The following is a 15,991-nucleotide window of genomic DNA, read 5'->3' as shown; positions in this document are numbered from 1 at the left end:
TTTTCACAGCACACATAACTCAGTGTTAAAGGAGCATGTACACTTCATAATTCTTATTTTATTGTGATGATTAAAGGATTAAAAAAATTAAGTGAAGCTAATCAACTTTATATTAAAATAACGGCAACACTCCTTTTGCGCCAATTACCGTTTTTCAGGGGTATCATTTGCGCCAAAATTTTGTTTTCCAAATGTATCAATTGCGCCAATATTCGGAACTCATTTGCGCCACTTTACCTGTACACATGTATATCATAAATATTAATGATTAATATTTATTCTTATGTAAGTAAGTAAGTAATTTGTTTATTATAGTGACTTGTGAACATAAATATAATACAATTACAAAGTTTATAGTCAAAGTTACACCCGGCCCATTGGACCTATATGTCACCTTTTTAAAATATCAGTAAGGTTAAACATAATCACGTTATACATGTATATATACACAATTTCTCAAATCATTTGAAATTAAAGTTCAAAAAGTTAGAATAAATATACACAAAAATTAAATGTTCATAGATTATATAGCACCTGACGTCGGATATGAAATGCACGAACGATATATTTTGCTAATTTTCTTGTGTGAAGAGACATTAAAATGTTCAGTTTTTGTTCATGATTCAGATCTAAGAAGAGTTCTGTAGTTAAAAGTTCACCAAAAATGTTATTTCGACAATTCAAATAAAGCGGACAATTAAAGATAAAGTGTAGTTCAGTTTCGGCTTCTTGAAGATTACAAAAAATACAAAGTCTTATCTTCAGGTTTTTCACTTGAATATCTGCCTGTTTCAACTCTTAATGGTGAAATTCCACATCTTAACTGTGCCAAGTACGACCGTTCAATTTTACTTAAATTTAATTCAATATAGTGTTCAGTTTCGAAAATAGTTTTGAATGTCTTATAGGTACGTAATTTTGAGAGGCTTTCGATAGAATTACTCCAAATGTCTGAATAAAAACGAGAAATGTTAAGTTCCACCAATGACATATCAACCTGTAATTTCAGTTCGTAATAATGTCCTAATTCAAGCTTGTAGAAAATATCCTTTAAATCGCTACACCAATTATTTTCACATCGTTCATAATCAAAGTCGAATGCTATTCTTGTAATGCGGTTTCTGTCAAATCGAATTAGTCTATTCCAATATCTAACCATATTTTTCCAGTGTCTATATTGACTCGGGATCCAACCAATATCTCCGTGTATAGCAAGATTTGGTGCGTACCTATGAACTCCCAAATAGTACCGAATAGCTCGATTCTGAATGTTGTCTATTGATTGATATTTCCGAAACCCCCATACACCAGACGAGTAATCAAGTATAGGAACAATGCAAGAATTAAACAATTTCTCATACGATTTATATCCAAAGTCTTTGAATCCGTGTATTTTACCAATTATGTGTCCAAGTCCTCGGCCAGCACTTTTAGCAAGTATTTCCGCATTTAATAAAAAACTGCAGTTATAGCTAAATGTTACACCTAAGTACTTATACTGATTCACTATTTCTAAAGAATTTCTACCAACACTAAAATTATATTCTGTTTGTTTGGATTTCCCATTTCGAAAGTGGATACATTTCGATTTGTCAGTATTAATCAAGACTCGCCATTGTTTACACCACCGATGAAGTTTATCCAACATACACTGCAGGTCCAATTCTGATTTAGCTATCAGTGCAATATCATCAGCGTACAATAAAACTGACAAGTTCTTATCAGCTAAATCGATTCCTACACCTAGATCGTTCAGTTCATTAACCAAATCATTAATAAATATAGAGAAAAGTGTTGGTGATAAATTGTCCCCTTGTTTTACACCGGATTTACAGTCAAACCAACTTGTAGGCTTGCCATTTAATCGGACGCAGGATTCGGAATTCTGATAAATGCTTTTGATAGAGTTATACAGTTTGCCATCAATGTTGTTTTTAAGTAGCTTATATAGCATCATATCCCTGTCTATGAAGTCAAAACATTTTCTGAGGTCAATAAACGCCACAAAGAGTGATTTATTGTTGCGGACGATAGAATTGAGTGTGTAAATGTGATCCTTACAAGATCGATCTTTCCTAAAGCCGTTCTGTTCGTCTGCCAGTATGTCCTCGTTTTCTAAGTAGAATGTTATCCTTTTATTCATAAAAGCACTATATAATTTGCTTATGCAAGACAACAGGCTTACACCTCTGTAGTTCATAGGCATTCGTGCATCCGATGAAGGATCTTTAAGTATCGGACATATCACAGATTTTCTCCAAATTGACGGTATAAGGCTAGTGTCCAAAATGAGTTGAAATAGTTTTAATATAGTCTCTATCACAATCGGAAACTTCAGTACAATGTACGGGATTTCGTCGAAACCACTGGCCGACTTTGATTTTGAGTGCATAACGATATCGTGGATTTCATCTAATGTAATGTTTCGGTTCAAGTATTCATTCTGTATAAATAAAGGATCCTCCATGTTATGTTTGGCTTAAAAAGTATTATATGTTCGGAGATATATTTCACCATGAAAATGAGCTTCTGGAGACTTGAAGTGCATTAGACAGTCCATGTACAGAGAGAGAAGAAACATTATTGCTTTGTTGAATATTTAATACAAGATATGCCAAAAAAAGAGAAGAAAATAGAAGCTTTTGCTGATAAATTTTTTAGCCATGCACATATATATGTTGATGACACAGTGCTGTGATCCCACCATCCGTTTGGGCTGAAACTCTATCTATCAGTAATAGAACAGAAGTATTCCACAGGAATTATTATGAACTGTTTTATGTATTTCATCTTTAAATGTTTGTCTTTTTGGACAATAAAGTGAAGTGACAAGCTACTAAGCTAGTAAGGCGGTAAGAAGAAAGTATGTTTCAGAAAAGGAAATATTTGCCGTGTAAACTGCCGGTTCCAAGTCCGAATAAAGGAGGAGGGAAGTAATTTTTCTTCCATAAATGGCGCAATCGTATGTTTTATTTTTGGCGCAAATGATACCATGTAATTTTAAAACAGGTGGCGCAAACGTAGCATTGGACAAAAAAAGTTGTGGCGCAAAAGGACGCATTTTTGGCGCAAACGGATCTCTCCCAAAATAACTCCCAACTCATTAGTGTCATCTGTTCACCTATCACTGATATTTTTCACACCTTTAGTGAATACAACTCTTTGTCTCTTAATTAGGGGTTATCAATGGATTATATTGGCTTGCCAATCAATTTTGTAATCTTTGTGTTTACCTAAGAAATTTTAATGAATAATATTTTGATCTTGGGAATGAATATTAAAATTATTTTTGATTATTGTATGATTAATAAGTATTGAATAGATATCATGATATCACAATAATGACACAATAACTCTCCTGAATACATCCTTTAACATAGTTGGTACATTGTTATGTCGTTTTCATATTTGGTTCTTGGCTCTTTCTTTTGGGTTTATGCACAAACCATTTGACCATGAAAATCAATACACAAACCGGAAACAGTCGAAAATTCAAAACAAATTGACAGAAAAAGGTTAACAGAGAACAAATAAAACACAAAGACAGTATTGTAGTTATTTATTTTCAACAAAAACTTTTAATTTAGGGATTTATGTAGGTTTGGCAATCACCGACAAAGTTTTGACCAGGAAATTCACTCCTGACCACTTTTCTCAAGCTTGGATTTTTCCTCTGGTCGCTGGATCTCGCTTATAAGTCGGTACCCCTCTCTGGATTCTGAATTTTACTCCCAAACTTCCGACTTATAAGCGAGTATCTACGGTAAACTACATGTATCATTAAACCTACCACATGGGGTGTTGGTATGTTGGAGATAACTTTGGACTAGAAGTTGGTGTAATTGGGTGTAGATATGTATAAACCTATTTGTAAACCTACCACATGGGGTGTTGGTATGTTGGAGATAACTTTGGACTAGAAGTTGGTGTAATTGGGTGTAGATATGTATAAACCTATTTGTAAACCTACCACATGGGGTGCTGGTATGTTCGAGGTAACTATGGACTAGAAGTTGGTGTAATTGGGTGTAGATATGTATAAACCTATTTGTAAACCTACCACATGGGGTGCTGGTATGTTGGAGGTAACTTTGGACTAGAAGTTGGTGTAATTGGGTGTAGATATGTATAACCTATTTGTAAACCTACCACATGGGGTGCTGGTATGTTCGAGGTAACTTTGGACTAGATTTTGGTGTAATTGGGTGTAGATATGTATAAACCTATTTGTAACCCTACCACATGGGGTGCTGGTATGTTCGAGGTAACTATGGACTAGATTTTGGTGTAATTGGGTGTAGATATGTATAAACCTATTTGTAAACCTACCACATGGGGTGCTGGTATGTTCAAGGTAACTTTGGACTAGAAGTTGGTGTAATTGGGTGTAGATATGTATAACCTATTTGTAAACCTACCACATGGGGTGCTGGTATGTTGGAGGGAAGTTTGGACTAGAAGTTGGTGTAATTGGGTGTAGATATTGTATAAACCTATTTGTAAACCTACCACATGGGGTGCTGGTATGTTCGAGGTAACTATGGACTAGATTTTGGTGTAATTGGGTGTAGATATGTATAAACCTATTTGTAAACCTACCACATGGGGTGCTGGTATGTTGGAGGTAACTTTGGACTAGATGTTGGTGTACAGTTGTATGATCGCATAATTCTCTCTGCCAGCAGAAAGTTACGAAACAAACTGGCCACAAGTAAATCTTGTCGAAACAGCTTCTGAAATAATTCTGAAAAATCAATTAAATCAGATATTAAATAAACATGGAAATAATGAAAGGTATTTATAATTTGTTCCTGATATTTTCATGTTTTATATAACAGTTTTATAGTCATTTGAGATCGATGTGGCACCAATTATCTCAATGTCTTTTGGCTGAGAAATATTAGTTGATAGTATCATTTGAAAACACTTATTTCATGTACTTGGTATTATGTAAAGAGTTGAGTCTTGAAGTTATTTCCAAATGACATAAACATCAGTGTACTTTCACCTCTGGTGGACAGTTGTCTCATTTAGCAATCATAACACATCTCTTTATTGTAGAGATTCAATAATGAATAAAATGATATGTAAAAAATAGGAAAATTGGGAAAACAAAACTATGATATAAATTTCATTTTGCTTTTTCTAAACCTTTTATTTGAATGATTTTTATAAATTATGTAATTTTTTTTTAATTTAAATGCAATTCCCCCAAAATATTATCAATTTTAGATAAATAAACAATAGTAACCTCTTGGTAGAATATTCCATGCTATGGTGTCAGTTATGGCAGTAAATATCCAATTTAATTCTCCCAACATTGTTCTTCTGTCATTCAATTGTCCTGGTACTCTAAAATAAAATGGGTCCTGTTATTTTTGTCTTTTCATTTATGTGGTTTCAAATTACTTGTACAAATTTTATTCAGTATTACAGGTGAAGAAAATAATTTTGACAAATGTCCAAAAATGTGTATCTTTGTAACTTATAATATATTTTTGGATGTACAGTCCAACTTGTAGATATTTCATTAACAGAAAAATTCAAACATCAAAAAGTCACATGATGAGTAAAACTTACTTGTCAACTGATTCCTCTGTCAGACCTGGAACCAGTTTACTGGTATTCTGTAAGACATACCTACAACAAAGAGAAAACATAGTAATCAGATTTGTAACCAGTACTAAAATAATATCATAGCCTAAATCTATGGTTAATTATATCTTCCAAAATCTTTCTTGGATTGAATATATAAAGCCACATCCACAACACATCAACTTTTCATGCATCATATACTTTATTAAAGAATCTATCTAAAAAAACTTGGTGACTTAACCTGATGATCTGTATTCCAGAACCTATGTACTGAAACTGATACCTACATAGGTTTAACTATTCATACCTTACCATTTAAGTGCTATTTTGATTGGTGTAGTAAGACAGGAAGTAAACAGGTCTGCAGGAAGTTCCGGATTCATGGGCAGTAATTCTTTGGCACCACATGCTGCTAACTGTATACAGTTCTTCACCGAGGACAGAGGAGATCCACTTCCAGAATATCTGCTGTTTCCATTCACAGTAGCAGACTATACAGAAAATTTATAAATATATTAGTTGTAACAAAACAGGAAACTGACTTATCTTTTTTTCACAGTTTATTCTTAAATTGTGTTGCAACACCACTGTTGAACCTTAAGGTTAGAGAAAGGGATGAGCACTTACAAATATGTTTTACCCCCACAACCATTCTATTTGTGCCTATCCTGTGCCATGTTCCTTGGTGGTTGTCATTGGTAACTGTTGGTCATATTTGCTTTATCACAAATCATATTAACAAATACAAAAAAATTTTTTTTTATCACAACATTTATCAAATAATCACTTGCTAGATATACTAAATAAAAACTATTATTATGAAAGGAGAAGGACCAATACCCTTAGCATTTATTCAAATTTCCATTTCACTTTATTGTATTAATCGTCAATAGATATTGGACAATATTTATAATAGATTATAGACTATAATTTTCAGGTTAAAACTTTTTCCACTGATAGATCTATTTTTAAAACTTTCTGGATCTCACAAACCTCCATCTCATTTTCCCGCTGTACAGAAAACTGATGGAACGACTCTACGATAATGCCAGCTTTAGAACAGTCGTATACATATATAGAGGGACTTCCCATCCAAGTCTGTAAGTCATATATAGATAATGGAATATACTGGGTGTAACTCTGAAAACAAAATAAGTTCATTGATTATGGACATATATTCAAAAATACAAATCAGCAAATATTTATATATAAGTATAGATAATGAGTTATATTTGGCATTACATTAAATATTAAATCTGACAGAGTCGGAATCAAAGATTATGACTTTGCTTAAAAAAGTCTATGTTCGAATTTGAAAATGTTGATATTGTCATTCTCATATAGAACATCACAGGTGAACTTTCTGCACTAAATTGTCAAAATTTTGAATAATTTTCCTACTTTTGTCATTTCAGGGATCAAATAACTGTTCTTATCATCAGGATCCTGTCTCTTTCTTAATTCAAAACTTTCTAGTCTTTAAGTAATTAATTAGAGCTTGAATTATTGAAAGGACTCTTGTATATTGTTGAAGATCATAGGTTTACTTCTAGAGGTCTTTTTTTATATCCTTTGTTTGCTGTCAGACATATTCACCACTTCTCCTTTTATTCATAAATATAAATAAACCATTGAAGCTTCTTTATAAGGACTTAAAAAAAAAAATTTTTTTACCTAAGATTACATAAATATTTGATACCTGAAATAGTTTAGAACCTTAACATATAACGCAAAAAGTTTGAAATCTGAAGTTAAGTAAGGACCATAAATGTAAATGTCCATACATTACTTTGTTTTATAAACTCACTGAGAGCAATCTTTCTCCTAACTTGTTCTCTAAGTTGTGCTTTTTTATTTAATCTATTTACCTTATTAAATACCCAGATTTCTCCATTTACTGTTGGCTTTGGCACACCATGACCATTATAATGAAACAAAACTCTTTCTTCCTATAGATAGAAATACTAGTATTATGTACTATAAATAGAAATTTTCGCTTACAATATAACTTCAAATGTATCAATCAAATTTTGAGAACAAATATATGTATGTTTAACATTGTCCTTGGTTATTTAGAAATATACTTTACTTTATAATTCATCAATAAAATAGTCCAGAGGAGTAAAATGAACTTATATCAAGTGAAATTTATACCATTCAATATATACTTTACAAGGAATGTATAAGACAAATTTCTCACAAATTTTTTGCTGTATATTTATCAAATTAAAAAAATTGCGATATTGCCTTTTTCATAAAAATTGGTACAAATAATCCTCATATGTAATCAAACCAAATGTCATTTAAAAAAGAGGGGTCCATGAACTCGCTTTCAAGTTAAATAAGTTTGAATGAACAAAATCAATCGAAAAATGCATCTTTTCCCGATATGTCGCAGTTTCATGTCGTAAAAATAACATTTTACATTAGCAACGTCATTACCTCCCCTGTAACTGTATTGTATGCCCTTAACATCATAGCATTATGATCAAGGTGATATTATATTGCCAGATGCAAAATGGTTTGTCATCAATAACCCGGATGCTAAATGAAATTTTTTCGTAGAACAGTACTATCATATAAAGATGCTTAGACCATTTTAATTCTCAGCTTACTTTAGCATTTCTTCTCAGTGATGAACACAATTTCTTCACTTCATCTACCGTTGGATCAAGACTTTGTTTATATCGAGCTCTTGGCTGCCATCTTTCATATTGCTTCTGTAAATTTAACCCAATAGCCTCCAAAGTTTTTTGTGGTCCTGCTGTCACTGGATCTGTTTAAACATTTAAATTCAATTATCAGAATATGGGCAATTGAGAATTTAACATATTGTTTTGACTCTTTGGTATCTTCTTCCATGCCCTTTTTGTCTTTTGTCTCTTAATGAAAAAATTGCCACAAAAAATACACAATGGTTCTTTACAGCAGCATGCTATGTACATGTACATGTCTGTTGTTTTGTCTCTCTTCTACTTATAAAAAAAATATGTTTCTACTATTTTTACAAGTCTTAAACTTTAAACAAGTCTTATAGTTATATGGTTATAGGGATAATAAGCAAATTACACAGGTTTCCATCAAAGCATGATACATTTTTTGTACTTTGCCATGTTTGCTAGGATGGTTCATTATGATTGAAATTGCCACCTAACAATGCCCAAAGCATGAAAAGTGCAATGTATCTTCTGCAAATTTTATTATTACAACCATGTTCACTTATGTATTTATTTGACCAGCACTGCATCTAGGGGCTCAAAAATAACAATTAAGAATGTGCTTGTGTGATGGGCTACAACTTTTTACTGTTTAGTTGACTGAGTATATATTTTAGGAGATAACTGTATTGTATTTTAAGCTCCGACAGTATATATCAATTTGGGATTTGATGGTTGCAAATTAAGTTATTGGCGACGTGTTATATTGTTTTCTCGATTCTAATGAAACTGACAGAAAACAACGTTAAAACATGTATTTAAAATCTGTCATATGCCATCTGCACTTGCGCATACCTTCCATAGCATCAATCATGTAAATAAGTGATGTTGTTGCATTAGAATGAGTATTCTAACAATCCTTACCTATCCAACATTCCAGTCTGGCACATGGTGAAGTCTTGACAATATCTGGTGGATCAACGCCCACATTCAAACAGAGAACTAATGCAACACTAACGGTCTTCATCTGGAAAATAAAAAATTTCATTCATTGGTGGATCTACACACACACTCAAACAGAGACCTAATGCAACACTAACAGTCTTCATCTGGAAAATAAAAAGATAATTCTGGTAGCAGGTGCTCTAGACTCCAATCTTAATTGAAAAGGATCGTAAGTTTACCACTGTTTACCATCTGAATGTATGTCGCTCTCAGGGAACTTCAGCTTCCTCTACCACAAACAAACAGACCGCCATGAACTAGGACAAAATAGTCAATGATACTAAGTGCTAAACATCAATTAATCAATGCATTATTTTACTTTTATTGTTCATTTAATTTTCAATTTAAAGATACATGTAACCCAACACTATACCCAAAAAAATCCTGTCGTTTAATTTTTCTTTTTTTTTTTTCATTGATAACTAGGCCAACCTGAACATCTTGTAAATTTGAAACATAGGTTAAAAAGATTTGGCAACTCAAATATGGCATCTTTTACATACTAGTAAACTTACGATCCTTTTCAATTAAGATTGGAGTCTAGAGAATCTGCTACCAGATGTTAAATCCAAAAGTCACACCTCAGTGTTTACTGTACATGTTGACTGGATAGTGAAACAGTTGGTGGACTACTTTAATTGCTTGTTGGTTGCTTAACCATGTAACGTCGAATACTTGATACATGTACAAGGAATACTTGTAGGTATCACTTTTATGTTTATTTGGTGTTTTTTTAGAAAATAAGATGCAAATTTATACTTTAATGTTTTATATGAAATCACCTGGGCCATGTGATATAGCAAGATTTCAAGTACTTGCCAATGTCATGTATGTAATGTCACTGACTATTTAAATTGTCTGAAATTTTCGTATCCAGAAGAGCATTTTCCAGTACTTTTTCAACTTGAACTCAAAATTGGTCAGTTATATCATGATTGTTAGCACTGGACTCTTCATTCAAAAGAAATGTTATTAACTTGAAATACACATAATAAATATCATTGACAGCTGACATGGTATCTACTATAAAAAGTGCCCCAACTGACTGAACTTAAGAATGTAGGACAGAAAGTCACAGGACAAAAAGTCACAGACAAAAAGTCACGGACAAAAAGTCACGGACAAAAAGTCACAGGACAAAAAGTCACAATTCATTTTTTCTGATTATTTTCTTTGAATAAAAAATGTTTATTTTTACAAAATTATTTTTGTATTTTTCTTGAACTATTGTATATAAAGCAACTTTGTAAACAAAATTTTTCCAAAAAATATCTAAGATGATCAAATAATTGTTAAAAAAACAAAATGTCAAAGTGGCTTCGCACTTAAATGGCTTCATGGTGCCAAGAAATCTTTCTTTTGCATGATTAAAATTAAATAAATCTTCATTTTTCAAATATAATGACACACTTCCTAAACTTTATGTATTAAAAAGTTAATATTTCAAGATATTTCTCTTATGTATTCAAACAATTGTCAACAGATTTTTTGTGACTTGTTGTCCTACCAAATTTGTGACTTTATGTCCTGTGACTTTTTGTCCTCTGACTTTCTGTCCGTTTACCGAACTTAATAGTACTACATGTACTAAGGGAAGCTCAGTCAGTTGAGGTGCAGTTTTGTTGCATAGCCATAGGGTTATCCGGGTTCGATCCTGTAGAATCATGCTCTCCAGTCACACTTATAAATGCTTCTTTACATTGGATGGATGCTATGGTGGCATTACCAACACAACCTTTGGTTGTAGTGGATGTGTGTCAGGGTTTCATGTCTGTTCGCACCCAATACACTTTTTCACCCTACACATTCGCACCTCGCACATTCCCACCCAATGCCCGTTCGCGCCCAATTTTAAATTGCTTTGATGTAAATACTGCATGTATTAAAGGCTTGGTATGATTAAATCAAAGCGCTGTAAGCGCTGAAGGCAGTTAACCAAAAACCAAGGCAACCATAATTATGAAAACTGTGGCAATGTTGCCTCAACATTAAACATTCATATATAGTACATTCATGTTTATCTAATGATTTATTTATTAAGGCAAATAATTTATATGTTATCAAGGTTTCAAAAGCAATGCATATATCAATGTATATTTTTTATGGTAAGTCTGCAGTGGTACAAGTTCCCAATGATTGCAGTTGTTCGTCTTGGTAGTTAACCTTGGTTTTATTTGACTGCTAGAAGTTCAATTTGACTTAGTATGAATATGTAATAGTATGAATGGACTGGTTTCCCTGGAAAGAAAACTGAGTTTGTGTTCTATAGTACAAAAGTTATGAGACATGAATCAGACAAATGTTCACTACAACAGGGATCAAAGGTGAGGTCTGACTGACTTGCCCATAGTAAATATAAATGATTTGTTATTTTGTCCCATACATATGAATATATATAATTTAGGGGTGGGGATCTCAACGGTTTTCAAGTTCTCAAACAGGTAGGGGTAGGCAGAGGATTATGGGGGGCAGGGGGCCCGGCCCCCCCCCTTTTTGGGGAAAAATTTGGTTGCTTATATAGGGAATCACTTTAGCGTGACTGGAGCGGGCCCCTCTTAGGTCAGTCAGTGGGCCCCACTTATGAAAATTTCTGGATCCACCACTGGGGATAGGGTGACCCTAGGGACTTCCTTTACATTTCATTTTATTTGTTATATTGTCCCATACATGAATATATATGGTTTAGGGGTGGGGATCTCATTGGTTTCGAATTCCAAGTTCTCAAACAGGAGGAGTAGGATGACCCAAGGGACTCCCCTTATATTTCATTTAATTAGTTATATTGATCCATACATGAATATATATTGTTTTGGTGTGGGGATCTCGACCGTTTCCAAGTTCTCAAACAGGAGGGTTGGGATGACCACAGGGACTTCCCCTATATTTCATTTAATTTGTTATATTGTCCCATACATGAGTATATATGGTTTAGGGGTAAGGATCTTGACCATTTCCAAGTTCTCAAAGAGGAGGGTGAACAGTGACCTCAGGGACTCCCCCTATCTTTCATCTGATTTGTTATATTGTCCCATACATGAATATATTATATGGTTTAGGGATGGGGATCTCGACCATTTTTAAATTCTAAAACAGGAGGGGTGGGGTGACCCCAAGCGACTCTTCCTATTTTTCATTTGATTTTTCATATTGTCACAAACATGAATATATATGGTTAAGGGGTGTGGATCTCGACCGTTTCCAAGTTCTCAAACAGGAGGGGGTGGCGTAACTCCAGGGACTCCCCCTACATTTCATTTTTTTTATTTATTATATTGTCCTATACTTGAATATATGCAGGGGCGGATTCAGACGGGGGAGGGTTGCGGGCTTGCACCCCCCTTAAATTTGCAAAGCATGAGTTGTTCTCAGCTTAATAAAGCATATTCCGATAATTTTACATCAATTTTTTTTTGCCTCGTTCTGCTCGGCGAAAATTTAAGTTTGCGCCCCTCCTAACCTAAAATCCTGGATCTGTCCCTCATATGGTTTAGGGGTGGGGAGCTCGACCGTTTCCAAGTTATCAAACAGGAGGGGGTGGGGTAACTCCAGGGACTCCCCTTATATTTCATTTTTTATTTATTATATTGTCCTATACTTGAATATATGCAGGGGCGGATTCAGACGGGGGAGGGTTGCGGGCTTGCACCCCCTTAAATTTGCAAAGCATGGGTTGTTCTCAGCTTAATAAAGAATATTCCGATAATTTTACATCAATTTTTTTTTAGCCTCGCTCTGTTCGGCGAAAATTTAAGTTTGCCCCCCTCCTAACCTAAAATCCTGGATCTGTCCCTCATATGGTTTAGGGGTGGGGAGCTCGACCGTTTCCTAGTTATTAAACAGGAGGGGGTAGAGTGGCCCAAAGAATGCCACCTATATATCATATGATTTACTTACATTAAGGTATATATAATATAGTTGCATTATTTGTGAAAATAAAGAATGAAACTTTCAGCTACTTTAATTGACCCTTCAAAATTGAGAAAAAACAAATAACCCCTCGAAATTGCAGTAATATGTTTACACTTTAAAAGCATCTCACATGCATTATCATCATTTATCACTTATAAAGAAAATTTAGACTGTGACCATGAACATGTATATTGTTAGATATACTGTTCCCAGCTGTCACGTTGTATTGGATTTTTAAATTAAAATTTGTCAAAAAGTAATTTTGAGTTTCTGAATAAAATATTTTTATGCTTTTTCTTTCTTTTAGATATATCTTTTGGTTTACAATACTAGTGTTTATATTCATTTACCATGCATAGATGTATTTTCTCACCTGCTTGGATTTATTTTGTAAATGATCGCCAAACCCGGAATTACCCTTATCCGCTTCCAGAATCGGATCCGATTTTGTAAAATTTTGTCTTCACGGCCGCCATTGTTATGTGTTTACAATGTTGTTTTTGTCAATCAGATACGATTTTACTCGAATTTATACAATATTTGTCGGCGATTTTCTGTATAAAGCTAGCGGTTGAACAAAATGAACATCGCCGTCATGAATAATAATGATAAAAATAAGTTTTTAGCTCGTTAAATTGGAGACTTTGGTGAACATGGTGAAAAGGTTTGCAAAGTAATTTCTTATTTTCTTTCAAATGTAAAGGCTACGTCGGGCGTAGCTAGAAACGAACTATCCTAGTCGAAATTCCGCTTGCAAAAGTGAAAGGTCGCGGACCTCGGACCACCGCTTATTTGCACACCTGCCTCCAAATTGAAAAGCTACGAAAATTTCTTTTTCTAATTTGAAATTGCCGCCAACAGCATGAACAGTTGAACTTATTATATAATAGACTACTGACGTAGTTGTACTACGTATTGATGACAAACAATATTCCTACGACTTTTGTCATTTGGGAAATCTAAACTACTCGTCTTAAGAGATTTTCGGCGATTAAATATTTCATACAATTGTTCTTTGACATCTTAGCTAAAAGCAGAAGTCATAATGAACTACACAAGGATTCTTAATAAGCACTACTTCCTATGTGTAACTTTAAAACTTTTGGATAAATCGACGATCATTTAAGGTTTTTCTGGTCATGTTTTTGGTAATCCAGAATAAAAAGTATTAAAAAAGTGTTCAATTAGTTATATATAACATAGTAGCAAGCTAGATAATAACAATGGCAAGTATTTCAGGATTTATTGGGTAGAACACAAATCTAGGGTGCTCGCATAATGCAGCTTAACTGCATAAAAATTGAAGATTTTAAATGAAAAACACAAAAGATATATGTTTTAACTTGAAAAAAAACAGAATCTCACTTTATCTGTTTATTTTAAAGCAATGATATAAAGTTTTAGCAATACACTAACCAAAACATGATAAAGAGTTATTCAACACAACAACAAAAAAAAACGTTGACAGAATCTCACTTTATTTAGAAACTGATTTTTTATTTAAACAATACATTATACAATCCAAAACATGATTTAGATTTATTCAACACACAAAAAATGTTGAGACATTAAGATTTATTCAACATAAAAACAAAGTTTTGAGACAATGACAAAAAATTATACTTGGAATACATATATAAAGGAATACACTTGGCAAAACTTAATTACAAAGTCATTAAACACAAAACCAATGAAAATAACTGGGCGCAAACGTGTAGAGTGCTAACGGACTCTGGGTGCAAAAGTGTAGGGTGCGAACAAGACTGGGCGCGAACACACAGGGATTCGTGTGTCACTGTCAGTCTCATCTCATAGCATATAAAATCCAAATTGGCCATACATGTTGTACAAAATAAGACAGCCTTTTTCAATGAACATCATGAATCCATTATTATTGCTATAATTAAATAATTGCTGTTATAAGTGAACATTTTAGATAGAACAGCTTTAAATTATAGAATATGCACCCTTTCTTTCATTCTCCAAGTCTGGGTAACTTTCTTTGACCCTTCAATTTTTTCCCAGTGACGAAGTTCGTTAAAGGCAACGAGAACATTCCAGTCGGACAGCTCATCATCTTCATCAATCAAAGGCGTCAGTTCAAAATCACTTGACATTTTGAATAAAGAGGTTTAAAAATATGTTATTTGCAATTATCTCAAACTGTCAATGTGATGGAAAAGAATAAATTTGACAGAGTAAGGTGTCATGCTTTTTTCATCGGCCATGTTTACTTTTTTACATTCGTAGTCTCTAATTTAGTATGATATAACAGCTTTATTCCATCACATTCGATTTTCGTTATATTGTAAAATATTTTTAAATTTTGAATAGATTTTGATATATTACATTTCGAAATCGGTAGTTATACACTCGAAAAGTTAAAGATTGTTAAAGACTATTTGTGGTCGATATCGAAAGTGAAAGTACAAGTTGTAAAGGCGGGAATTATGAGTAAAAAAATCGAATCAACGACAACTCGTCCTTCTTGAAATCGTCCCACAACAAATCGACTTAGTTCCTAAAAAAACACATTCTTCTTTACCAACTCGTCCTACTTAGAAAAAAAATAACGACCACAATAATCACACGAATTTAGGACAGAAAGTCAAAGGACAAAAAGTCACAGACGAAAAGTCAAGGACAAAAAGTCGCAGGACAAAAAGTCACAATTCATTTTTTCTGATTATTTTCTTTGAATAACAAACGATTATTCTTACAAAAATATTTTTGTATTTTTCTTGAACTTTTGTATATAAACCAACTTTGTTAACAAATATTTATCAAAAAATATCAAAGATCATAGTTGCATGATTAAAATTAAA

The 15,991-nt window shown here is 33.3% G+C and overlaps 1 protein-coding gene across 4 annotated transcripts in view; it reads right to left on the bottom strand.

Moving 5' to 3' along the window:
- LOC143046287 (regulatory-associated protein of mTOR-like) overlaps nt 1-15,407 on the bottom strand; it is a 62,237-nt gene extending 46,830 nt beyond the window's left edge. For all 4 annotated transcript variants that reach the window (XM_076219379.1, XM_076219381.1, XM_076219380.1 and 1 more), the window contains exons 1-9: nt 15,134-15,407; nt 9,177-9,279; nt 8,211-8,371; nt 7,464-7,544; nt 6,589-6,735; nt 5,908-6,086; nt 5,581-5,640; nt 5,252-5,352; nt 4,600-4,744 (exon numbers count right to left, since the gene is read on the bottom strand). In XM_076219379.1, coding sequence (XP_076075494.1) covers nt 4,600-4,744; nt 5,252-5,352; nt 5,581-5,640; nt 5,908-6,086; nt 6,589-6,735; nt 7,464-7,544; nt 8,211-8,371; nt 9,177-9,279; nt 15,134-15,283 — 1,127 coding nt within the window. In that variant the 5' untranslated portion in view covers nt 15,284-15,407. The remainder of the gene's footprint in view (nt 1-4,599; nt 4,745-5,251; nt 5,353-5,580; nt 5,641-5,907; nt 6,087-6,588; nt 6,736-7,463; nt 7,545-8,210; nt 8,372-9,176; nt 9,280-15,133) is intronic.
- Between the last annotated feature and the right edge of the window lie 584 nt (nt 15,408-15,991).

This window comes from Mytilus galloprovincialis, chromosome 9 (assembly GCF_965363235.1).
Source record: "Mytilus galloprovincialis chromosome 9, xbMytGall1.hap1.1, whole genome shotgun sequence".
In the NCBI taxonomy this organism is placed as follows: domain Eukaryota; kingdom Metazoa; phylum Mollusca; class Bivalvia; order Mytilida; family Mytilidae; genus Mytilus; species Mytilus galloprovincialis.
This window is presented reverse-complemented; position numbering and strand designations above follow the sequence as displayed.